Source organism: Schistocerca piceifrons, chromosome 5 (assembly GCF_021461385.2).
Source record: "Schistocerca piceifrons isolate TAMUIC-IGC-003096 chromosome 5, iqSchPice1.1, whole genome shotgun sequence".
NCBI classification, from domain to species: domain Eukaryota; kingdom Metazoa; phylum Arthropoda; class Insecta; order Orthoptera; family Acrididae; genus Schistocerca; species Schistocerca piceifrons.
The window spans coordinates 708341289-708369122 of NC_060142.1; the positions used below are offsets into that span (position 1 = coordinate 708341289).

Here is a 27834-nt window from a genome sequence, read left to right on the forward strand (position 1 = left end):
ATTTGCAGCGGCATTTCACTGCCGCGTTTTGATGCACCTGGTATCTGTACAGCTGCGGAACACTCTCTACAGGAATCCCGGTAACGTACATTCTTCTGACAACGCGCGAAACTTGTTGGGCGACGATCTTAGCGCGGGACGACATACAAGTAGCTGCTATATACCGAGGCGGCAAAAGTCATCGGACAAGTCCTAAAATCGTGTCGGACCTCCTTTTTTCCGGCGTAGTGCAGCAATTCGACGTAGCATGGGCTCACATGCTGCCTCTACAGCCATCCATAACTACGAAATTTTTACCGGTGCAGGAGTTTGTGCATGAACAGATCTTTCGATTAAGTCCCACAAATGTCCGACGGGATTCATTTCGGAGGATCTGGATGGCCAGATCATTCGCTTTAACTGTCCAGAACGTTCTTCAAACCAATCGGCAACAATTGTGGCCCGATGACGTGGTGCACTGCCATCCAGAAAAATTCTACATTGTTCGGGTACAAGAAGTCGGTGAATGGCTTCAGATGGCCTCCTGGTAGCCGAACATAACCATTCCCAGTCAGTGGTAGGCTCAGTTGGACCGGAGGTCCCAGTCCTACACAGCCCATACCATTTTGGAGTCGACACCAGTTTGGACAGAGCCTTGTTGGCAACTTCGGTCCGTGGGGCGTGCACCACACTCGAACCCTACCCTCACCCATTACCAACTGAAATCGGGATTCATCTGACCAGTCTACGGTTTTCCAGTTCTGTAGCGTCCAACAGACACGGTCACGAGCCCACGAGAGGTGCCGCAGGCGATGTAGTGCTGTTACCAAAGGCAGTCTCGCTAGTCGTCTGCTCACACAGCCCATGAACTCCAAATTTTGCCGCACTGCCCTGACGAACACATTAGTCGTACGTTCCACATTGATTTCTGCTGTAATTTGAGCAGTGCTGTTTGTCTGTCATCACTGACAACTCTACGCAAATGTCGCTTCTCTAGATCGGTAGGTGAAGGCCGTCGGCCAGTGCGTTCCCCGTCCTAATAGCTAACGCCTGAACTTCGGTATTCTCAGCACGTTCTTGACACTGTAGATCTCGGAGTACTGAACTCCCTAACGAATTCCGAAATGCAATACCCCATGCGTCCAGCTCCAACTACCATTCTGCGTTGAAAGTGCGTTAACTTCTGTGGTCTGCCATGTACGCGTTGGACTCCTTTTCACGGGAATCGCCAGAGTACAAATGACCGCTCCGCCAGTACACTGCCCTTTTACTCCTCGTGTAAGTGATGCTGCCGCCATCAGCATATCGCTATCCCATGAATTATGAACCTCATTGTACAGCAATACCAAGTCACGAAAACCCTGCTCTAGTTCATAGTTGAAGCCAACAACATCTGCTGTAGAAAGCCTGTCTGAGCTCACCAGCGCAAGAATATTACAGGTCCCTCGATCAGTCGGGCGACAAATTTCGAAGACTTTCAGCAGCGGCTGATGTGCCACAAATCCGCACAAGGCTTTCCTGTACTGGCCCGTACAGTGACTGGCCGTGGCCGGTACGCACGCTTCCATTGTACAGCCCTCGAATTGCAGCAAAAAAACTAAAAAGATGTATTTATTCAGCATCTCTCGCCGTACTTCATGTCGAAACATTTCACGGGCGAACTATCGGATGTCAGTGTCCAATGGCCACAATACTTTGGCAAAACGACCAAGTTGCCATCATTGATAAGGGATTTCAGATCAATTCCGTATTTCTGGATTTCCGGAAGGCTTTTGACACTGTACCACACAAGCGGCTCGTAGTGAAATGGCGTGCTTATGGAATATCGTCTCATTTATGTCACTGGATTTGTGATTTCCTGTCAGAGAGGTCACAGTTCGCAGTAACTGACGGACAGTCATCGAGTAAAACAGAAGTGATTTCTGGCGTTCGTCAAGGTAGTGTTATAGGCCCTATGCTGTTCCTTATCTATATAAGGGATTTCGGAGACAATCTGAGTAGCCGTCTTCGGTTGTTTGCAGATGACGCTCTCGTTTATCGAGTAATAAAGTCATCAGAAGATCAAAACAAACTGCAAAACTATTTAGAAAATATATCTGAATGGTGCGAAAAGTGGCAGTTGACCTTAAATAACGAAAAGTGTGAGGTCATCCACATGAGTGCTAAAACGAACTCGTTAAACTTCGGTTACACGATAAACCAGTCTAATCTAAAAGCCTAAATTCAACTAAATACCTAGGTATTACAATTACGAACAACTTAAATTGGAAAGAACACATTGAAAATGTTGTGGGGAAGGCTAACCAAAGACTGCGTTGTATTGGCAGGACACTTACAAAATGTAACAGACCTACTAAGGAGACTGCCTACACTACGCTTTTCCGTCCTCTTTTAGAATATTGCTGTGCGGTGTGGCATCCTTACCAAATAGGACTGACGGAGTACATCGAAAAACTGCAAAATATGGGAGAGTGTGTCACAGATATGATACAGGATTTGGGCTGGACATCGTTCAAAGAAAGGCGTTTCTCGTTGCGACGGAATCTTCTCCCGATATTCCAATCACCAACTTTCTCCTCCGAATGCGAAAACATTTTGTTGACACCGGCCTACATAGGGAGGAACGATCACCAAGATAAAATAAGGGAAATCAGAGCTCGTACGGAAAGATATAGGTGTTAATTCTTTCCGCGCGCTATACGAGATTGTAATAATAGAGAATTGTGAAGGTGGTTCGATGAACCCTCTGCCAGGCACTTAAATGTGATTCGCAGAGTATCCATGTAGATTTAGATGTAGATGTAGATCAGGTGCACTGATGAACTGAGTGATGGAGGGCCGGCGCCACGCTTTCCACTCCTTCTTCCCCCCCTCCCCTCCCCCCCGCCGCCGTTCCACCTGATCGGTCGATCTATCAGCCGTCGGCGTCCAGCATCCATACCCCCTCCCCTCCCGCCAACACAGTACATGTTACTGCTAGAACTGTACATCCAAACACACATCTGATATGTGGCAGTACGCCAGTTTCAATGTTTTTTTTTTTACATGTAAATCTTGCCTAGTGCCTGCCGTCGATCACACTCCGATTTTACAACGAATAGAAACTATGTTAAACCTGTCGCTACCAGAAGTAGTATACGAGATCAAGCAGACCCAGAATTTCAGTAGTTTTTACATGGTCACATTCGATTTTCATTTGAGGATTTATTTTGTGATTTATTTGCGTATTATTTTGGTGCCTTTCTCAAAATCAGCATTATTCTCTAATAACTACCTAAAGTTAAGAAAATTTATACGTATACACCTAGCTGTTCTGATGTCTTATCCCATACTGCTGCTAAACTTACTGTTTTTCACGCGATAAAGCCCATTAATTTAATGACTGCCTATACATCCAAAAACCTTGGGATTAAAATTACGAATTACATAAATTCGAATCATCGCCTTGACTATGTTGTGGGCAAAGCAAACTAAGACTGCATTTTACTGGCAGAACACTAAGAAGAAGAAGCAGATCTACTAACGAGACTGTCTACACTACGCTTGTGCGTCTTTCCTTGAACTACTGCTGCATAGTGTAGACTTCTTACCACATAGGATTGAAGAAGAATGTGGAAAAAGTTCAAATAGGGGCAATTCTTCTTTTATTGTCATGAAATAGGGGAGAGAACTATATTTTATATTTTCCGTCGTTCCTTAGTTGCTTCTGTATTCTTGGAAATGTGGTTTCGTCTAATGCAAAAAAATAAAAGATTCTTTTCTTTGTTCCGTAGGCATTTCGCTTCTTTTACTTTCTGAAGCATATTCAGTGGCCTGTAATACATATTTGTTTTTGTATATAATAACTACATTATACGATAATTACAGGTTTGTTACTATATTAGTTTCTTTGTATTCTCTTGTTAGGTGAGAAACAATTTTTTGAAGCACAAATTTCGGGAAGTTAAATTGCTGTTTGCTTTCACTTACGATCCATGATGTTTTGTGGGGGCTATTATTTAGTCTGGCTATGTTCTATATCTCTGTTTGTTATTGTCTTGGTGGCTAAGGTAATCAGCCAATTACTAGCGACTAAAACAATAACGAACAGAGATGTAGAATATAACCAGTCAACATACAGAAATTCTCTCTCTCTCTCTCTCTCTCTCTCTGTCTGTCTGTGCGCGCGCACACACACACACACACACACACACACACACACACACACAGAGAGAGAGAGAGAGAGAGAGAGAGAGAGAGAGAGAGAGAGAGAGAGAGAGAGAGAGGGGGGGGGGAGGGGGGCAGGGAGCAAATAGAGATAAAACTACTTGCAGAAGCCACACACCACAAATCAAAGAAACGACGAATGAAAAATTCAGAGCGTCAGTTTGCAACACAACATACGGTAAACACCCAAACACAGTTAATAGTCGAAGTGAGATGTAAAATCGAAATGTGACAGCAAAATGCTAAAATTGCACATCCTGGGTAAGCATACCAAGTAAGTACAACTCCAGGACAGCACATATGCGCTAATAAGATAAGAGATCTCAAGTAACAGCAAGTAGTAATTCAATCTTAATAACCCTGTGCTATAAAAAATTGTCTCTGCCGCCATTTCTCACCTAATAGTACAAAAAGTTGTACAGTAGTAACAAATATGTAATTATTAAACACTGAAGAGCCAAAGAAACTGGTATATCTGTCTAATATCGTCTAGGACCCTGCAAGCACGCCGGAGTATCGCAACACGACGTGGCAAGGTCTCGAATAATGTCTGAAGTAGAGCTGGAAGGAATTGACACCATGAATCCTGCAGGGCTCTCCATATATCCGTGTCCGCAGCTCGTGGTCGTGCGGTAGCGTTCTCGCTTCCCACGCCCGGGTTCGATTCCCGGCGGGAATCTCGTGATGACTGGGTGTTGTGTGATGTCCTTAGGTTAGTTAGGTTTAAGTAGTTCTAAGTTTTAGGGGACTGATGACCATAGATGTTAAGTCCCATAGTGCCCAGAGCCATTTTTAGAGCCATAAATCCGTAAAAGTACGAGGGGGTGGAGATCTCTCCTGCCCAGCACGTTGCAAGGCATCCCAGACATGCTCAATAAGGTTCATGTCTGGGAAGTTTGGCGGCCAGCGGAAGTGTTTAAACTCAGAAGAGTGTTCCTGGAGCCACTCTGTAGCAATTTCGGTCATATGGGGTTTTGCACTGTCCGGCTAGAATTGTCCAAGTCCGTAGTAGGAATGCACAATGGACATAAATGGATGCGGGTGACCAGAAAGAATATTTACATATGTTTGTCTGTCAGAATCGTATCTAGACGTATCAGGAGTCCCATATCACTCCAGCTGCACACACCCCACACCATTACAGAGCCTCCACCAGTTTGAACAGTCCTCTGCTGACGTACGAGGTCTATAAATTCATGAGGTTGTATCCATACCCGCACACGTCCATCATCTCGATACAATTTGAAATGACACTTGTCCAATCAGGCAATATGTTTCCAGTCATCAACAGTCCGATGTCAGTGTTGACGGGACAAGCGAGGCGTAAAGTCTTGTGTCATGCAGTCATCAAGGGTACACGAGTGGGCCTTCGGCTCCAAAAGCCCATATCGATGATGTTTTGTTGAATGGTTCGCACGCTGACACTTGTTGATGGCCCAGCACTGAAATCAGCAGCAGTTTGCGGAAGGGTTGCACTTCTGTCACGTTGAACGAGTCTCTTCGGTCGTCGTCGGTCCCGTTCTTGCAGGACCTTTTTTCGGCCCCAGCAGAGTCAGAGATTTGATGTTTTACCGGATTCTTGATATTCACGGTACACTCGGGAAATGTTGTACGGGAAAATCCCCTCTTCATCCCTACCTTGGAGATATGTCCCATCGCTCGTGCGCCGACTGTAACACCACGTTCACAACTCCGCCAGACACTTGTTGTCTTGTATAAGCGTTTTCGAGCGCAACGCCGTATTCTGCCCGTTTACATATTTCTGTATTTGAATACGCATGTCTATACCAATTTCTTTGGCGCATCAGTGTATATTGTCCGTTGAACAAGTTGGTGAGAAATGTCCATTACTTTGTGATTCTTACTCAAAATACGAAGAATTCTGTCTGACTGTGGAATGCCTTCCAACGAGGATATTACGTTAAAAATATAGCGACCGAAAACAACCAGTTACTGCCAAACTCAGTTGCTTTCGTTTCACTACAAACTCTGCACCAAAGGTACTGTTGATTTGATATGCATGAAAACTGCTAAATCAGCTATTTACAATAGACTTTCTGCACTCAGATACAGAGCCATGTCAACCAGTAACCCCACCCCTGAGTCTTTAAAACATCGGACTCCCGCGTATAAAACAGTTTCCAAGGTCTGATCACTTTACAAATCAGTTGCATAGTTTTATTTCGCTTTGCCGGTTTAGACAAATTAATCTGTCATCTTCAGAAGCTTGGGGGATATTATAAATGTTAAGAATTTCGCTATACCTTTAAGTATAGGAAGTGTATTATAGGATGTCTTCTACACAGAAGCATAATGCCATGATTTGTCCAAAAATGTCGATATTATACGTGATTATTGTAAAAACAATTGATAAATTGATAATTCACAGTAAATGAACCATATCTATGCACATATCTAGCTGCTGTGTCAGCAGCTAGGAACCTATATAAAATGATATAAAAAGTGTATCTAAGGTATGTAAGGAAGTTATACGTAATACATTTGAAAAAAATAGCACATTTTCTAGTATATAAAAGAAAAGGACAAATTTTCACGCTTTGTAAGAGATGTTATACAACCACAATGGCATCTGTTTCTGAATGCAAGCTCATAGTTCAACAACCATTTCAATTAAGATAGGAATGTTAATATATTTCAAGTTCTTCTAAAAGATCCATTTTGTACCCCTTGTCAAGTATACGCAAAACGTCCACATTAAGCAAGGACGGAAGAGCGTGTTTCTCGATTTTAAGATGTTCTGGAAAACTTGACTTCTCACCGTCTTTGTTGGGCAAGTGGTCACGAAAGCGGCTATTAAATGCTCTCCCTGTCTGTCCTGTAAAAATGCCAGCGCGAGCTCAGAAAAACAAAAGAGCATCAGACCGCGTAGCGGGCGTCGGGGATCGAACTCTGCAATAAACAGCGGCTTGTGACCAACAACGATTCACAGTGTGATTTGAGTCCAGGCAGCGAGTACAGACGTAACAGCAAAAGTCGCAGCGCCTGAACAAGACGGCTGGCTCGGTGGTCGAAATATTGTGTGCAAAGTGGAAACGACAGCTCGGCAGAACATCCGGAAGTTCAGTATTAATCATTTGTGACGAGATAACCTGAGAGATCGCACCAAAAATCAAATTTTTGCTGTCCTGAAACCATTAGGTAGGCAACGTGAAGCACACGATCAGTTTAGGCGTTTAGTAGTATAGAAGAGCGAGGCGCATACCTAGGTGAGAAAAGTTGCTCTGTTTGCTAGTCTCATGTTTTCAGCGTTGCCCTCATCTCCTTTGAAAAGCATTTAGCTCCGCAACGAACATCGGTAACGTAATCCGCTGAAACTTACGGCAAGAAAAAAGGAATAAAAGTGAGATAGTGTTAATACTTTCATCCTTCTTTACCTCCTCTGCATTACTGCGGATGACGTGTCACTGAGCACATTTGTACTGTGCATGTAGTACACGAGAGGTGCCTAGTTGTTTCCACTGCCCTGTGTGGAATACATAAGTTCTTGTACACTTCACTGACCTGCTGTCTTCATGATGATGATGTCCCCAGCGCAGAAAACAGCACGCAGGTCGTGGATTCTTTTTCTTGAGGCTGAAATTAACTTCGCAAGGAACTGCTGCTACGAATAAACTATAACTCATTTGGGATGCCACTCGCATTTTTATTGATATAGACACTAGAAACTATTCTTGATCACAACGTATTGAACATATCTTTTCACAGTCATTATATCTGGCTAAAATAACATGCAATACATCCTGCCACAGACAACATGTCTGTCTAGGTGAACCGTCAGAACTGGAGAATAAAATTACACGAATCAAATACTACTATTACAGACAACATGTCTGTACCTAGCGACGGTCGGAACTGTAGTAAACAGTATTGCATGAAACAAATACTGCTATAACAGACAACATGTCTGTCTACTGGAACGGTCAGAACTGGAGAGCCGGACTGCCCGAGACACTTGGCGCGCCAAGCCAGCGAGGCGTGACCCGAACGCCGCCGAAGTGCATCGTCAGTAATATCGTCAGTCTTTTGTTTTAGTAATACTTTGATTTTAATAATTTTGAAATGACTGACTGATAGCTGGCTGTTAAGAGGTGTTTATTTAAAAAAATGAAGTAATTTGGATGACAGGTTTAATTAATAATAGCAACTAAAGTTTAACGTTTTGGCGCCCTACCGCCGAACACAGCAGCCAATCACAGAGCAGCAGCATCATGCAGGCGGTCTTTCTCACGGGATTGGTACCGAATCTAACAACTGTCACCGGTACCTCATGCCACATTGCGTCTTCTCTATGCTTCTTGCATCTCCACTGCCCTGGGAATAGCTTCCCGGAGCCTAATATGATGGCTGAGTAAGCCAGAAATATTACAAACTTGCGCGCTAAAACTGCGGCCCGACCCCATACCACGTTTCAGACGCCTCAGGGTGACAAGGAGGGGGCAGGCTGTGTTAATCATTGGATGGGTTTTGGCGTACAGAAGCGGATGTGGACGTCACCTCTCCGTGAGCAACCGCGGCTGCGGCTGCGCCAGCGGCAGCCAGTTCCTGCGAGTAGAGTGCTGTACGGAGACCCTGGTGCGCGGCCGGGCCGCTTCGCTTCGCTTCGCTTTCCGCCTCATTCGCTCTCAACGGCCGCTTCAGGAGCAGCTTCCCAAGGCCGCCGGCGATAAGGCCCCTCCCTCGCACTGCTTCTGAGGGCGTGCTGGCGCTTAGGAAGCACCGAGAGGCGCCGCTTGGCCGAGCCGAACGTACAAGTCGGATTGGTTCGCATCCGAAAGGGCACTGTATACATCAAGCCGAAGAGACAAAGGCATCCCTTCAGTTTTGCTCTTACTTATTATACTCACCAGACTACTACATAACAGGCCAAAAAAAATTGATGGTGAACGTATCACTGACCTCAATTTGCAGCAGGATTTTGGAGCATATGCTGTACTCGAACATTATGTATCACCTTGAAGAAAATGACTTTTTGATACATAACCAACACGCATTTAGAAACTATCTTTCGTGTGCAACACAGCTAGATCTTTATTCCCATGAAGTAATGAGTGCTGTCGACAAGGGATCTAAGATCGATTCCATATTCCTAGATTTCCAGGAGCCTTTTGATACCGTTCCTCACAAGCGACTATTTATCAAATTGCGTGCATGTGGAGTATCGTCTGAGTTGTGTGGCTGGATTCGTGATTTCCTCTCAGAGAGGTCACAGTTCGTAGTGATGGGCGGTAAATCATCGAGTAGAACAGAAGTAATATTTGGCGCTCGCAAGGTAGTGTCATAGGCCCTCTGCTGTTCCTGATTTACATAAATGATCTAGGTGATAATCTGAGCAGCCCCCTTAGACTGTTTGCAGATGACGCTGTAATTTAGCGTCTAGTAAAATAATCAGACGATCAATTCCAATTACAAAATTATCTAGAGAGAATTTCTATATGGTGCGAAAAGTGGCAATTGGCACTAAACAGAGAAAAGTGCGAGGTCATCCAGATGGGTACTAAAAGAAATCCAATAAATTTTGGATATACGATAAATCGCACAAATCTAAAGGCTGTCAATTCGACTAAATGCCTAGGAATTACAATTACGAGCAACTTAAATTGGAAAGACCACATAGATGGTATTCTGGGGAAGGCGAAACAAAGACTGCGCTTTGTTGGCAGAACACTTAGAAGGTGCGCAAACCCACTAAAGAGACAGCCTACATTACACTTCTGCGTCCTCTGCTGCAATATTGCTGCGCAGTACGGGATTAGGATTGACGGAGGACGTCGAAGAAGTGCAAAGAAGGGCAGCTCGTTTCGTGTTACCGCGCAGGAGGGGTGAGGGTGTCACTGATATGGTACGCGAGTTGGGATGGCAGTCACTGAAACAAAGGCGGTTTTCTTTGTGGCGAGATCTATTTACGAAATTTCAATCACCAGCTTTCTCTTCTGAATGCGAAAATATTTTGTTGACACCCACCTACGTAGGGAGAAATGATCATCATAATAACATAAGAGAAATCAGAGCTCTAACGGAAATATTTAGGTGTTCCTTTCTCCCATGCGCCATTCGAGAGTGGAATGGTAGAGAAGAAGTGTGGAAATGGCTCGATGAACCCTCTGCCAGGCACTTAAGTGTGAATTGCAGAGTAACCATGTAGATGTAGATGAAGATTAATAAAACTGACAAACTGCAGGGACGGATTCCTCACTGGAAATGGAGGGGAAAGGTCCTCTGAACATGTGTCCGGAAATGCACCGTTGGCACGGTAGATGGGGCTGACGAACGAAAGTTCCTCTGACCGCGTGCTGTGTGTCCCTCGTGTGTTGCAGGCTGTGTGACTGACGCGGCGTACTGCAGACGGCAGAATGGTCTGCTATTCATGTCGGGAACAAGCCGATATTGTGTTTGTGTAAGGCCAAGCAGGCGGAAACGGTCGAAAGCCAGCACGGCTGTACAGAGAAAAGACACCAACCATATCACACAACATATCAATTCCTTTTTCGGCGTTTGTATGATCATGATTTCTTTCAGACAGACCGACGTGCAAGGAGGTGGGGGACTATGCATACACCAGATGTGGAGGACCGGGTTCTACAGGATATTTTGACGAACCCTAGCACAAGCTCCAGGCAAGTGGCCCACCAACAGGATGTCAGCCGAATTACGATTATGTGTATCCTGCGTCACAACCACTACTATTCGTATCACCTGCAATCCCATGGAGGCCACGATCAACATCTGTTGTGACGTGGATGCTATGCATGTCTGACTGTGTTAGGGACGACTTGATGTCGTTGTTCGCACATCGTCCATTTCCGGACTCGTGTTCATTAGATCTTTTTTCCTCCATTTCCAGCCAGCAATGCGTCCCTGCAGCTTGTCGGTGTTATTAATGTTCTCTCTCTATTTGCGACAGCTACAAACGTGTGTGTGGTTGCATTCAAGAGTAGCAGGAACTGAAACAGTACGAACGGAAATCACTCAGTTTTAACTATCTACATCTACATTCATACTCCGCAAACATCCGTACGATGTATGTCGGAGGGTACCTTGAACCTCTACTAGTCAGTCATTTCCTTTCGTGTTCGATTGTCAAATAAAGTATCACAACACACTTAACTTTCGGTATTCTTTAGGGTATTACTCACTTGTTTACTTCTAGTAGTAATTAACTTCTAATTGCTTTCAGAATCTTCGAAGTAAATGTCTCACCAATGGAAAACAGGAGCGATATTTTATATTGAGGAAAGTTGTTACGTAAGTTATGCACTGCACTTTTCTCTTAATACTTCCGTAAGTTATTATTTAGAGATGTTAGGAAATGTATACAGTTAAGATCGGCTGAGGGTCTGATCACAGCTACTGCCAGAGAAGATCCTCTAAGTTAACACTGAATCATTTACTTTATTTGAGCATATATGTATCTCATTACTCTAACATACCATCGCTCGTTGTTAGTTTATTCTGGAACATATTTGGCTAATATATGGGAGTTGACAGAGCAAGTGTTCTGAAAATAGTGTCCTCCGTTGTTTCGCGAATTTGTAAATACGCATTTACTACCCTGAAGCAAACTGAGACGATACAATCACGAAGCAAGCAATAATAAATGAGACAACATAAACTGCAGAGTGTTGAAGCTTGATTCCCACGTTGTGTCACACTTTCGAAAGCCGCCGGCTTTAGAATACACATAAATCACCACTAATGCCGCTGCTGGCGTTAAGAGGACAATTAGTTTACTGCCTCCGTTTGCACAACTTTCACTTACATCTTACTGTACGAAATGCACCATTGCCAACCGTCGCACTGTTCCTCTAATTTTACCCAACATTTTGTCCAGTCGCAGAACGACCTCGTTCTCTGTTACATACAAAATTGAATTCGACCAACGATAAAAGTGGAATCATTTCATTTTTTTCTTATAAGTAAAATTTGAATTGTAAATGCACTAGGTGAAGAAAATCGATTTGGATTAAAAATCAGCAAACATGTAAGAGTTCGCTCAGTGTGGCTAAGCAATTGTGGTGCTTAGATTGCGACACATTACAAAAATGTGTGCTGCCTTTTACAAAGGTAGATAAACATTTCACTACAACTGTTCAAAAAAAATTACAGAAATGTGAAAATATTACCCCTAACAGAAAAACAAGAAAATTATTAAACATCTTCAGAAATAAGACTGAACTACAATACAAATGCTGGCCAAAATCCACAGAAAAAAAACTTCTTTTTTTTCTCTTAATCAGATAGAGGATCTTTTGATAGGACCCTTCCACCAGCCTCTAGGAGTCATTTATTTAGTGATGAAGGGAAGTGTGGGGCGTAAAAATTGTAGACGGAGAGGAAGACTCCAATACAGTAAGCAGCTTGAACTGGATGTAGGTTGAAGAAGCGTGCAGAGTTGAAGGGGCTTCCACTGGTTAGACTTCGGTGGAGACCTGTTTAAACCAGTCTTCGGATTGAAAACACAATAGCAGCAGCAACAACAAAAACAACAACAATAAAAATAACGATATTTTTAAGTTTTGACAAGAACGAAGAAACTGACAGTGTTCTTCTTGGTCGTAATACCGAGAAGTTCGTTCTTCACTTCTGACTTGCAGCGTAAAAGTATTCTCATGGTGTACATTTATCAAGTTCCAGTGCCGTTTATGTTCCAGCTCACCCTTCTTTGTAACGTGTTTGAGTATTTCAGTACTGTAGTAGAGAGAGCGCAAACGTTTTGTTCCTGAGCTTTAGTCTTCCTATCAGCAGGCAACGACGTTCGTATCTTCTGTGACAGCATGGAGTAACTGTTACTCGTATAAATCTCTCTAAGTATTATTCTCAATAACCTTGTAGAAATGAAACATCCAAGATGTTTATCCCTTCCCCGTTTAAAATAAAATTGAATACTCGGCCTTCAAGCCCGACAACGCGATGAATCATCTTGTGATGTTGTATAAGGGGCGATCAAAAAGTTTCCTTTCTAAGATAGTTCGGTCCAGAATCGGTATGCCAATCAGGTAAAACAGAGCTAGTTACCCTACGCACCAAGCTGAGGGTACCAATCGGGTAAAATACCGTGTCTTGCTGCGAGGAGAAGTGTCTGCTACTCATTCTCGTCCGACGGGAATCTTCGACCCTTCATGGCCGTTTGTAAGGGACCGAAGGCGTGATAATCGCATGGGCAGAGATCAGGACTAAAGCCCACGTGGTCGCGTGTCTCCCAGTTGAGATGGCATAACTTGTGCGTTACAACATCTGCGATGTGCGGACGTGCGTTGTCATGAAGCAGCAGCACCCATTGTCGCGCACCACTCCACAACGATGGCTTGCGACAGTCATGCTGTGCCACACACATTCTTCATTCTCCGAGGGGTGTCTACCGGTGTTCGTCCTTCGGCAGCCAAGAGAAAATAACAACACGTTGGTCCTATTTGGACGTCTTTGGTAATAACGTCGCCATAGTCCACGTTCCCGCACGTACGTCTGAAACACGCGGATGTTACATTACTCCCTTTCCCACAAGTCGGTGCTTTCCGTGATTTCCATCAATCGCTTCAGGCGAATGCCGGGATGGTTCCTTCGAAAGGACACGGCCGATTTCCTCCTACATCCTTCCCTAAGCCGAGCTTGCGCTCCGTCACTAAAGACCTCGTTGTCGACGGGACGTTAAACACCATCTCCTCCTCCACATGTCGGTACTTATACAGAGTGGTCCATTCATAGTGACCGGGCCAAATAACTCACGAAATAAGCATCAAACGAAAAAACTACAAAGAACGAAACTCTTCTAGCTTGAAGGGGGAAACCAGATGGCGCTATGGTTGGCCCGCTAGATGGCGCTGCCATAGGTCAAACGGATATCAACTGCGTTTTTTTTAAAATAGGAATCCCCATTTTTTATTACATATTCGTGTAGTACGTAAAGAAATACGAATGTTTTAGTTGGACCACTTTTTTCGCCTTGTGATAGATGGCGCTGTAATAGTCACAGACGTATAAGTGCGTGGTATCACGCAACATTCCGCCAGTGCGGACGCTATTTACTTCGTGATACATTACCCGTGTTAAAATGCACCGTTTACCAATTGCGGAAAAGGTCAATATCGTGTTGATGTATGGCTACTGTGACCAAAATGCCGAACGGGCGTGTGCTATGTATGCTGTTCGGTATCCTGGATGACATCATCCAAGTGTCCGGACCGTTCGCCTGATAGTTGCGTTATTTAAGGGAACAGGAAGCGTTCAGCAACATTTGAAACGTCAACCACGATCTGCAACAAATGATGATGCCCAAGCAGATGTTTTACCTGTTGTCGCGGCGAGAATCGGGAATCTCAAAAAGATCGGTGTTGAGGATGCTACATCAACATCGGTTGCACCCGTACCATATTTCTGTGCACCAGGAATTGCATGGCGACGACTTTGAACGTCGTGTACAGTTCTGCCACTGAGCACAAGAGAAATTACGGGACGATGACCGATTTTTTGCACGCGTTCTATTTAGCGACGAAGCGTCATTCACCAACAAGGGTAACGTAAACCGGCATAATATGCACCATTGAGCAACGGAAAATCCACGCTGGCTGCGACAAGTGGAACATCATCGAACTTGGTGGGTTAATGTATGGTGTGGCATTATGGGAGGAAGGATAACTGGCCCCCATTTTATCGATGGAAATCTAAATGGTGCAATTGTGCTGATTTCCTACGTAATGTTCTACCGGATGTTACTAAAAGATGTTTCACTGCGTGACAGAATGGCGATGTACTTCCAACATGATGGATGTCCGGCATATAGCTCGCGTGCGGTTGAAGTGGTACTAAATAGCATATTTCATGACAAGTGGATTGGTCGTCGAAGAACCATACCATGGCCCGCACGTGCACCAGATCTGACGTCCCCGGATTTCTTTCTGTAGGGAAAGTTGAAGGATATTTGCTATCTTGATCCACCGACAACGCCTGACAACATGCGTCAGCGCACTGTCAATGCATGTGCGAACGTTACGGAAGGCGAACTACTCCCTATTGAGAGGAATGTCGTTACACGCATTGCCAAATGCATTGAGGGTGACGGACATAATTATGAGCATTTATTGCATTAATGCGGTGTTTACAGGTAATCACGCTGTAAGAGCATGCGTTCTCAGAAATGATAAGTTCAGAAAGGTACGTGTATCACATTGGCACAACCGAAATAAAATGTTCAAACGTACCTACGTTCTGTATTTTAATTTAAAAAACCTACCTGTTACCAACTGTTCGTCTAAAATTGTGAGCCATATGTTTGTGACTATTACAGCGCCATCTATCACAAAGCGAAAAAAGTGGTCCAACTAAAACATTCATATTTCTATACGTACTAGACGAATATGTAATAAAAATGGGGGTTCCTATTTTTAAAAAACGAAGTTGATATCCGTTTGACGTATGGTAGCGCCATCTAGCGGGCCAACCATGCCGCCATCTGGTTTCCCCCTTCAAGCTAGACGAGTTTCGTTCTATGTAGTTTTTTCGTTTGACGCTTATTTCGTGAGATATTTGGCCCGTCACTATCAGTGGACCACCCTGTATACGCGAATCGGAGTGTCGCTACTTTGCAGCAAAGCCCTCAAACGGAAACTTTTTGATCGCTCCATGTACTTGAAATTAACTCCATCACAATCTTCATCATTATTAAAGTTGGGTAATGCCGTTTATCATTTCAGCTCACTAATGCAACTTGCACAAAAATTTATTCCGTCCCATGCATTTTTTCTAGCAATAAATTTATGCACGCTCTTTTGTTGCTTGTATAGATAATGAATACGCCACTATTTGCTGATTTTAGTCGCAAAAAAGTGCCTTTCATATTACAATGAACACTATAGTTATATGGACTGTTCTTTTTGCATATCCGTCATTCGAAGACAACAAAGACTCACCTTGCTGGATCTGAACCTTAAATGCTTATGATAGCGTCGATACATCGGACGGACTTAACTAACCGGCCTGAGTGTTTCCCTAGTGACGAAAACATTAAATATTTTGACAGCTAAACTTAATGCATTAACCCTTTCTGCACTCCTCAATAATGTGACAGCGCCTGTGTTAAACTGCGCTAATACTGAACCAGTGCCACTTTGTACGTGTGTTCCAGGAGTGGGCTTCATTTTATGTTTACAGCACATGGTGATGCGGAATGTTTTTATTACCTTCTTTACTCTAATTTTTCATGTATTTTTCTATTGCAGATGACTCTGTCATATTTGTTCATGTTAATTGCTGTTTGTTTCTTTCTGTTTCCCACTGTCTGTTGCATGCTCTGCCGCCGCACTCTAGCGCTGTGACGTGTAACTTATGTACAACTATACTTCACTGGTAAGACATCTTTCAGCATCACGTTTTGCTTGAGCTCAAGTGCCGCTTCACTGACACAAACACTGAATTAGAAGCTCACACCTGAGTGCACAATTGTTTTCGTTGAAGTACTGAGTTCGTTGCTATGGATGGATGCTTCTTGAGTATTTGCTGCTGGCTGCAGTTTTCTGCCTGCATGGTACGAACGTACACACATTACAAATTATCAGAAATGTCGCTGCGCTCATCTTGTTACTGTATGGTGTAATATGTCGTTATAGATTACTAGGAGTAGCTACCCATGTTTGTTTCTTTTTGCTTTTCTTTTCGTCGATTATGGGTGAATACTTATAAGTAACTGGTAGTTACTGTAAAAGCAATAGAACCGAAATTATATCATTGAATTGTAGTCTAATATGCTATAATTACGTAATAAGGTGTGACAAAACGCTTCATGGTAGCTAGAGTTAAATGTTGTTACATTAAAGTTAGTACTACAGCATACATCCTCTTATGAGAGTAAATCACTGAATGTAGTTCTTTGAGAAATAATTGAGTAATGCAAAGTTCGCTTCTGCTTTGGCAAACATAAATATTTTTCTTATATCTGTATTGTAAATGAGCTCTAAAATACAAAAGTAATTGGTGCCATAATAGCAATAGCTTCATGTTTCATGTTCGTTGTATTGATCATGGTGAGAAATTATTTTAAATACCACTAAAAACTGTATGTGACCTGATCACATACAGATTAGAAGTTTAAATACTAATGTAACGGCTCCGCTCAATTCACATGCCTCCTGCGTTCCACTTCTAAATTATTCAAATGTCGTAAACAAGCAGCGGCAGTATTATTACAGGAAGTACAATACCCTACCTTTTTAAATCTAATGAAAGAATCAGGTTTTCTTATTTCTGATATATTTACATCATATGTTCACATTCAAAGTAAAACATTTAAAATCATCATTATCCCGAAGAGAAACTATCTTCATTCGTCCTTTTTGTTAACAAATACTTTCGGAGCAAGTCTATAGCTGTGATGCACAAACAAGATAACTTATGCAGTTGTAATATCTTTCGACGTATGAAAAGAATCCTTAAAACGATATCCTGCATTTCATAAATTTTTCTTCGTAACTGCACAAACACGAAACTATGTTTTTAAATACTTAAGATTGTTTTCATGCTCGTTGATACTTGTATCAATCTTCATGTACGCAGTTCGTCTCCCACAGTGCCCAAGTATTTCCGAATCACCGCATTTTTCAGAACAAACAAGAAAAGGGCTTACGAAAGCTAAAAGTGAAATAAGTGGAAGCAAAGACGGATATAATCATGTTTCAGTTGTATAGTCAGAAAATACGCCCTCTTTTTCCTGTGACACTGTTCATTGCTTTGCTGTAGTAATCGTTATGAATCATTGTACCCGATCCATGAGAGCTAATCATCATAACCCCAGTCTCTATAAGAAGACTGTCACTGCTGCCTTCGCTGAGGGCTGATGTGGGTCTTATTTCTTCTGAGGTGAGGAATGCGGTGTTAGTCCACTGGCTTGCATTTTATTACAAGGTATTATAAGAACACTTTGGCTTCATGTCAATAAACTGCTCCTCCCTTACATCCCTTTCCGCCCCCTGCCTTTCTCCTACTCTCTCACACCTTCTTCCCCCTCCATTTCCCTTCCATCCCATCCAACCCTTTCCCCCTCACACGTACAGGGTGAGTCAAAAAGGACTTTATAACTTTGGAATGATATAGAAAATTGTTGAGATAACGTACAGAATCGGTAGACTTGTCATTTTGTAGCAAAGAATCTCAAGTTTGATTCACGTAGTATAACAGTACCCCATTGCACCATCACTAGCGTCATCGTAGTTTACAGTGACAATGGCTAATATCACTGGTGCGGAGCGTGCTCGCTGTGCGTTTTGGTTTCATGAAACGAACTATCCAACAACTGTTCGGTGTAAATGTGGGGCAGCGAAAATCCACATGCAACCCTGGAAGGCTTTCGTGATAGCCCCAAATGTAATATGTTCTATGCCCTTAGCAAATCTAGAGTGTGTGGCCATTTCTTTTTCATGGAGAAAACCGTCACTGGTTTTGTGTATCTGGATATGCTTGATTCCGCATATCGATGAAGATGACCTAGAGGGGTGGTTTACTGCCAGCAAGACGGTGCACCATCTCATTTCCTCACGGAATTCCGAAGTTTTGCTCGATAATAGCTTCCTAGGCTCGGTAGATTGGCCATGTAGGGCCAATTACGTGCCCACCTCACTCCCCAGACTTGATACCGCTGGATTTCCTTCTCTCGGGCTTCATTAAAGACTCCTACCAAATAATTTAACCGATCTGAAAAGACGAAGAATCTACGCTGCCGTTGCACACGTTTTGCACTATTTGCTCCAACGAGTGCGGGAAGAAACTGATTATCGGCGGGGTGTTTGCCGCATCAGAAATGGCATCGGACCAAAATGACTCTTGACACTTTTATGTGTCTACTACTAAGTGAAACATCTACGGATTCTGTAAATTACCTCAATAAATTCCATGGTTGTCAAGTTCTTTTTGACCCACCCTGTACTACTCCACCTCCAACCGGTCTGCAGCCGCAGCCATACAGAGAGGAACGCAGCGGGCAGAGTGCTTTTACGCGGCGGAGCCGAGCCTTGCGCGATGACTGACGCGTGTGCGTGTTGCTGTTGACCAGGGCTCAGCAGAATCTAACTACTCACAGCCGTCTTCCGACTTGTCGCTGGACGAAGAGAAGGAAACGCTGAGGCGGGAGAAGGAGAGGCAGGCGCTGAGCCAGCTGGACAAGGCGCGGGTGAGTACCCTCCACGACCGTGCGCTCTACTACTGCTGCTGTACACCTCCCATACGGAGACGCGTGTATTGTATGGATTTGTGTAACACTGCTGTCACTTCTAGCAGAACTCTACCTTCTCTTTCACACATTTTTCTTTAAATCAAACTAAAGGTTTTTGCTCCTTCAGTGTTACTTCAATTCCCCACAAGGGGGCGGTCTGGCAGAGGATAAAACCACTCTTCAACCAAAGACTACAAAAACTATGTTTAAAATTCGTTAAAATATATAAAAAGGTGACAACAACAGGTTAAGAAAACGCTAAACTACATTTATTGAATTTATAGAGTGCAATAATCTCTTTCAAATTCTTAGGGTAACATGGATAAAAAAATGGGGAAAGAAACGCTATTTACAACTTGTATAGACACCAGATGGCAGTTATAAGAGTGGAGGGGCATGAAAGGGAAGCAGTGATTGAGAAGGGAATGTGGCGGAGATGGAGCCTATCCCGCGCGTTATTCAATCTGTAAGCAGTAAAGGAAACAAAAGAAGAATTTGGAGTAGGAATTAAAGTCCAGGGAGAAGAGATAAAAACTTTGAGGTTTGCCGATGACATTGTAACTCTCCTTGAGACAGCGGAGGACTTGGAAGCGCGGTTGAACGGAATGGACAGGGTCCTGAAGGAGGATATAAGGTTAACATTAACAAAATCAAAACTAGGATGACTGAAAGTAGTCAGATTATATCAAATGATGCTGATGAAATTAAATTAGAAAACGAGACACTTCAAGTAATAGATGAGTTTTGCTATTTGGGCAGCAAAGTAACTGATGATGACCGAAGTAGAAAGGATATGAAATGTAGGCTGGCAATGGTAAGAAAAATATTTCTGAAGAAGAGAAATTTGTTAACATCAAGTATAGATTTAAGTGTCAGGAAGTCTTTTCTGAAAGTGTTTGTATGGAGTGTAGCCATGTAAGGAAGTGAAACATGGACAATAAACATTTTAGACAAGAAGATAATATAAGCATTTTTAAATGTGGTGCTACAGAAGAATACTGAAGATTAGGTAGGTAGATCATATGAATGGTGAGGAAGTACTGAACAGGAATGGGGAACAAAGAAATTTGTGGCACAACTTGACTAGAAGAAGGAATAGGTTGGTAGCACATACTCTCAGAGATCAAGGGATCACCAATTTAGTACTGGAGGTAAGTGTTGGGGAGAAAAGCATAGAGGGAGACCAAGAGATTTATACAGTAATCAGATTCAAAAGGATGTAGGTTGCAGTAGTTATTCGAAGATAAAGAGGTTTGCAGAGGATAGAGTAGCTCGGAGAGTTGCATCAAACCAGTATGTTGGCTGAAGACCGCAACAGCAACAGACGATTTTGTAAAAAAAAAGATAGATAGGTGGACGATATTGAAGATTTTTACATAAAACGGGTGACAATAAACGAGGATTTTGTAAAATACACATAGACGTAAAATACTAATGGTTTTCAAAACTCGTGTGGCTATTTTATATTACAGTTAAAATACGGTCACTGATGGACGTGAGTGGTGCCACGGTGTAACGGTGAGGCTAGGTGACACACAAAAAATGGTCATGATGAAGATGCGCTGAAGAGTGTGGCGCTGGGGGAGAGCTGAGGGGAGGGTGCGATTAGTGGCTAGATAGATAGGCGGTGTCTCAGCGTATTGCAGCAGGTGCTTTGCGGGTGGCGGTTTGGGAATAAAACTAAACGTGGAGTCACTGAAATACGTAATTTATTTGTTGGCAACAATGCTCCTTCACAGCATATGAGGGTTATATGCGTTGTTCTGCCTATTACTGAGAGAAACCTGAAGATTCATGTGCTAGGGGCGTTCAATTTTTTTCTCGGTCCTTTTCGGCTGAAAAAATTCGTAATTTGCTGTGGGACATCGTAAAACATTTAGCTTCAGCCCCTACAGTTTCAGAAGTTTTGATAGGTGGCGGCGCTATGCGTTGCCGTCGAAATGGCATCCGTAAAGGAGGTATATTCCAACAAGCAGCTGCCGTCTGTCTTCGAGGTTTTTTTTTTTTTTTAGGAGCTTTCTGCCGTTTGACTGTTAATTGTGCATTTAATTTACGCAATCATGATTTGGACTTGGTGCCCATTCTGAAGTGCATGCTGAAATGTCAAAATATATCTGACCTCTCTGTGACATCTGATCATCGAGAAAACATATTCCGACGATGACATGTCACAGACATGTCGGACATATTCAGAAATGTCGGAAATAAAGGGTAGGTTCAGAAGTTGGATTAAGGATGTCAACGATAAGAGTCGCACATTGTGAATGGAGTGAACAGTCTACTGAGAACAGAATATGGCTTGAGGGCAAAGCGAAGACAAACGAAACTAAATAGAAACAGCAGAGATGAAATTAGTGATAAATTTAATATCGAAACCAGTGACCACGAAATAAACAATGTTAAGGAATTCTGCTACCTTGGAAGCAGAATAACATATGACAGCCGAAGCAAGAAGCACATGGACAGCAGTAGCATAGGCAGAAAGTTTATTTCTGGCCAATATAATTTCACTATCATCAAACATCTGCGTTAATCTGAGGAGGAAACTTGTGACGATGTACGATGAGAGCACAGCGTCGTACAGAGGTGAATCATGGACTGTGAGAAAACCAGAAAAGAAGAGAATTTAAGCGCTTATAATGTCTGGCTATAGGAGGAAACTGAAAATTAAGCAAACTGATACAATAGGGAATGACGAGGTTCTCTGCAGACACAGAGAAGAAAGATAAATATGAAAAACGTGGACTAGAAGAAGGGCCATGATGATAGAGAATGTTTAAGACATCATGTCTTGGGTATTTTCGGGAATGCTTTCTAAAGCTTCGGTAGCCCGGCATCGGAACAGCCTCTTGTCTGTTTTTTCCTTCTTTCTCCGTTCTCCATGTCCTCCCTTTCCTCCGTTTCGGATTTTGAGGTCTCCCGTTTCCTCTTCCTCCCCATGGATTCCTGAAGGCCACCCCACTCGTTTCACACGCACTTCGGTTCGTCACGCACCGAAGGAGGGCAGAGTCCTCTGCTACGACTAACCCGCTTATTACTGAGGAATATCCCGTGATGACATGATTACTATGAATATCAGCCAGCTACACTGCTTTTTAAATGGTTTTTACTTTATAAATGGCTCACGATGAGTCCGTTTCGCCATATTGCCATCACCAGATGCTCTGTAAATACATAGGTAGGTGATGGCTTTAATATAATGATCTGTAACTATGCATGTACAGAGCACCTGGTGATGGCAGTATGCCGCAATGGGTGCATCGTGAGTGATTTATAAATTAAAAACGATCTAAAAAGCTGTGTAGCTGGCTGAATTAACAATCATGTCATTAGAGTACATATTTTGCAATGCGGGTCCCAAAGGACAAACGTTATTCGGAAACGTGTTGATGCAATTGCAAACCCTGTGAAATCCTGTTCTCGCTTACGTAATGAGATTTTGCTTTTGGAGACCAACTATGATTTTCAAGTCCAGTAACTGCTTACAGCTTCGCTCCCCCATGGTTACCGTGCTTGTGTCGAAACCCACTGTACGCTGAATACTTTGCTTGGTATTATTTGCATTCAGTTGCTTGACGGCTGACCGAGGGGGAAATCCACCATCATCTCTCTAATCAGGGCATCACTGCTGTCCATCAGCTGATGAAAAAGGATGATGCAAACTTAGGGCCTATGCGCATTCTCACATTTGATCGAGTAGTCCTTCCATTGAAGATTAAGGCAGGCTATTAAGTCATAACGGTCCGATCATACATTTTAAACCTGATGTGTTGGTACCAGTGTCAACGTTAAAATCACACTCTCGTGTTCTGTCAAATCGCGGCTCAATGTGTTACTTGTGGTAGAGATGCTCATGAGGGCGATTGCCTACCTCCTCCTCACCACTGTACCAGTTGTAACTGTGACCATGCTGCCTCATCCTGTGAGAGTCCCGTGCATCTCGATGAGCAGGCCATCCAGAAGAACTGGACGAAGGAAAATAAATACTCTGTCCTGTCGCTCGCATGCTGCTGGCTGGTCGAAATGCCTTGCATTTTGCCACGCGGCACTTACAGTACGCCGGCCGTGGTGGCCGAGCGGTTCTAGGCGCTTCAATCTAGAACCGCGCGACCGCTACGGTCGCAGGTTCGAATCCTGCATGGATGTGTGTGATGCCCTTAGGTTGGTTAGTAGTTCTAAGATCTAGGGGACTGATGACCTCAGATGTTAAGCCACATAGTGCTCAGAGCCGTTTGAACCATTGGAACGTATAGTGCGGTTCTTGTTATGCCTCGCTCCGTGAAGGACATGGCCAGCCGACTTGCCACCTCCAGTTCAGTACTTCTGTTATGAAATCGCTCAGTAACACGGTATCATCCCCATCTCCTTCTCCTACATCTGCGCAACAAGCCACCAAATCTTCGCCCCCCAGCAACGAAACCACCTGCTACATAACTGGCAGGCTGGAAAGGACAAACGGAACACTCCTGCAAAGACTTTTTACGTCTCTCCAGCCAACAAAAGCCTGAGCCTTCGTCTGGCAAATGGAAAGACCCTAAGATATCGAACAAAGGCGAACAGTCCTCTCCTTCCCCAACTCGGAGATCCTCTTCAAAGGTATCGCCCTCGTGTGGCCAACCTCCTTTTCGGCAGTACGCACCACCTACCGTTCTTCTGTCCTGGAGTCTGCAGTCTGACCCAGGGAGAATGCCGACACTTCTGCAGATTTCATGAAACAAGATCCTCCAGCGTCTGCACTCTGTAGCAGTGAGTCTTCGAAGGCTGGCATTCTGCAGCCGCCGAGGCGACTGCCCTTCGTTTGTTCCCTCCTCCCCATTATGAATCGTCCCCATTGGAACGTTCGTGGCATTAGAACCAACAAGGAGGAATCATGGTTTCTCTTGGAATCACAACATTCTTTTCTGCCTTCAAAAAACGGGATTGCATCCTTCAGCTTTCTCGTTTCCTTCTGGTCCACTTTGACCTTCCCGCCAAGGACAGCATTCACGCTGCTCATACAAGATAATGTCCATAGCCAAACTGTATGATTGAACACGCGTCTGCAAACTGTTGCAGCCCACATTTTCCGTCCCTGTTTCACCCTTTCTGTCACCAAGGCAGACTTCCTCCAGCTAATTGCTCAGCACTCTCACCAATTTTTGCTACTCAGTGACTTTAATGCCCACCATTCCCTTCCCAGAGCCTGCCTGTGGGGTTCCCTCCTGGCTGCGCTCAATCAGCTCAATCACTCATCTGTCTTAGACTGGAACATCCACGTTCGTTTCACACTCCATACCCACGTATTCCCACTTCTACCTCTCGTTCTACGCTGCCCACCTTGCCGTCGTCTTCTCTGTGACACATACTCGAGCGACCACTTCCCATTCACTATCCATTTGCTGACACTTACCCCACCTGCGTGTATCCCCAATCGGCAGCATCCTAAGGCTAACTGGAGGCTGTATTCTTCCCTGGTTCCCTCCGCTTCCCCAGTTGTGATGACCGGGTAGAGCAGCCTACAATATTGAACCGTATTCGTTATGTCGTCGCATTCATCGGTATAGCACAAAAGCTACCTGGATTTCATTTACTAACCCTTTTAACTGTTTCACTCCCTTTCTGAACATGTGGGGCAACTACCATCAGGTCCCTGGGACCAAGGTTCAATCCGCAGTTTTCTGCCTGACTATGTTATTGTCGACCCTATTGCTATCTCCAGCGCCTTGGGCCGCTGTTTTGCAGAAATTTCGAGCTCCACCCACTATCACCCTGCCTTCTTCCCTCGGAAACAAGTGGAGGCGGCTTGGGTGAGATCCTTCTTTTCTCAGAATCGTGATGCTAAAATACCGCCTTTATTATGGAGGAGTTTGACCATGCTCTCACCTCATCCCGATCTTCCGTCCCAGGGCTGGACAATGTTCACATTCACATATTGCAGCACCTTTCTCTTACAGGCAAGTACTTTCTCCTTCATGTATACAATGGCATTTGGGCACATGAAAGCTACCAGAATAGCTTTTGGTCAGAAGTACATTCGGAAAAGACTATGCTTCTATGGTCTTAATTAGCGTGAGGTCCGCCACGGTAGCTCAGTGGTAGCCGGCACGGTAGCTCAGCGTGTTCGGTCAGAGGCCTCAGCTCCCCTCTGTAATAAAAAGAAAACTGAGTGAACGGATCAACCAACAACCTAACGGGTCCCACCGGACGTCAGCCACGAACAATATAGAACAAAATGAGAACAACAAAAAAGTGGTGAGCGGGACGGATTGCCGTCCTACGGGCCCGAGTTCGATTCCCGGCTGTGTCGGAGATTTTCTCCACTCAGGGACTGATTGTAGTGTTGCCTTCATCATAATTTCATCCCCACGTGGCGTCCAGTGTAGTAAGAGCTGCACCAGGGCGGCCGGACCTGCTCCGCAAGGGGCCTCCCGGCCAATGGCGCCAAACGCTCATTTCATTTCCATTAGCACGAGAAGTTTAAAATTTCTTTTTTTCTATGATTCTCTGTATTTCACGTACGATTGTACAGTTTCGACCTTAGACAGTTTTCAAATACAGAAAACGGAAGCATTGCATATTTGATACATTCCTGATACTTGTGATTTTGACACTGAACAAGTCACATCAGTAGATACACTCGGCGCATCATAATTTCCTTTTCAGATTATTCTTTAGTAGCATGTTATGCCATGTACGCCCTTGCTCCTGTGATTGCATGTCATGGTCAGAACATAAATTAGAAAGATTTCCGCTGTTTTAGGAGCACGATACATTAGAGCAGTTGTTGCAAAACCCTCCTGTACATAAAGTCGAATCTTTAACATACTTAACTATATATGCCTCTGTTTTCAATTATATTTAATTATCGTTCATAATTGGTGTAAACTTGACTGTATGTAATTTCTTTAAAGTAACTTGTAAAAATTTGTTCTATTATTGTGGGAGAACGTCATTTTTGGATAGTTGTTACTAATATATTGTATATAAAATCGATAGCAGTACTCTAATGAAATAGTAGTGAAAACTTTGAGAAACGAGTAAAAACAGCTTTATGGGTACGTGATCTTTCGTATTACAGTAATATTTATTAATGAGTGTAGCGATGATTTTACATTCTGTAGTTTTGTAATGCTTCGTTCTAGAAATGGTAAAAAGATGTTTAGGAATTTCCCATTTTGCAGGTCTTTTTGCTCATTTAAAACTCTATCTGACTGGACTTTTAGATGGATGTAAATTTCAATCTCCTCCTTTACATCCATGAGTTTTCCTTTCTGTAACTTATGTAAAATTTGAAGTGATTCATCTGTATTAATATTTCATGATTGCTGCCTTTTAAGTGTACAACAAAGGTGGATGGGTTATTGTCAGTTATCGTCGTGTGTTCTTTAAATCGCCTGCTAACTTTCCTTCGTGCTTCTCCAATATAAAATTTTGAGCATTCTTCACAGTTAATTTTGTAGATTCCTCCTTGCGAAAGTGACTCTAATTTCCGTGATATGTGTCTCAATAATCGTTGAAGACTATTATTGCTTCTGCAGCTAGTGTCCTATCACCGTTACAAACCAATAATATTTTATCAGCAATTGATAAATTTGTGGGTTGTGTGGGTTCAAATATTAATTAAGACGTAAAAAGCTAAAAAGACTAGTACAAGAAAAAATCTAAATACACTCAGTGAAAATAAACATCACATGCAAAAAAAAAAAAAGAAAGAAAGAAAATTACTTCAAATTCTTCCAGAAGGTATAAAATCTGACAAACATTAGATTCACTCTCACAGGAATGAACATACTAAATAAACGACTCAAATTTAACTTACAACCACACTTTGGAAACAGCATGATTAAAAATATTATTGCAGATAATAAAGTAGCGCTTGATACGGCCCAGTTGCCACCTCATGAGCAAAACAACATTACTTGCAAAAATAACATGAAAACAAGAAAACGAGAAAGCAAGACCAATCTTAGAGGAAAGGACAGTAGAATCATACGTCGGATTAATAACAATCTTGAACATAATACAATTAGTGCAAAATCAGATAAAGGAAATACATTGACAATTATGTCAGAAGAGTATTTCAATAGAAAAGAACTGGAATTTTTCGATTAAAATAATTTTAGAAGTATCGACCGGGACCCAACCAGCAAATTTAATGCATAATTAAAATAAACATTAAAAAGATGTAACTTCATGTTCACAGAAAAGTCATAACAGATTTCATAACAATGAATCCAACAATACCATCACTGCGTTCACAGCCCAAGATACGTAGAGAACAAATCCCGATTTGCCTAATTGTTAACACGGTTAATACCACAGAATATGTTGTCACTAAAAGACTTAATATACTCCTTAAGGAATATTATACATATGAGAAAGAATACGCTACAAAATGTTGTTACGATATTGTCAATAAAATTAAAAATATAAAAATACCAGAAAATGGAACCCTCTTA

General features: G+C 43.0%; 1 protein-coding gene across 13 annotated transcripts in view; it reads left to right on the top strand.

Moving 5' to 3' along the window:
- LOC124797888 (voltage-dependent L-type calcium channel subunit beta-1) overlaps positions 1–27834 on the top strand; it is a 739772-nt gene that overhangs the window by 383251 nt on the left and 328687 nt on the right. For 12 of the 13 annotated variants that reach the window (XR_007016895.1, XR_007016898.1, XR_007016894.1 and 9 more), the window contains exon 2: positions 19238–19354. Coding sequence is in view for 8 of the 13 variants with exons in the window: in XM_047260987.1 (XP_047116943.1) it covers positions 19238–19354 (117 nt within the window). In the remaining 5 variants the exon portion in view is untranslated. Of the gene's footprint in view, positions 1–16506; positions 16543–19237; positions 19355–27834 lie in introns of those variants that run through there. The other variant, XM_047260989.1, reaches the window with a different exon arrangement.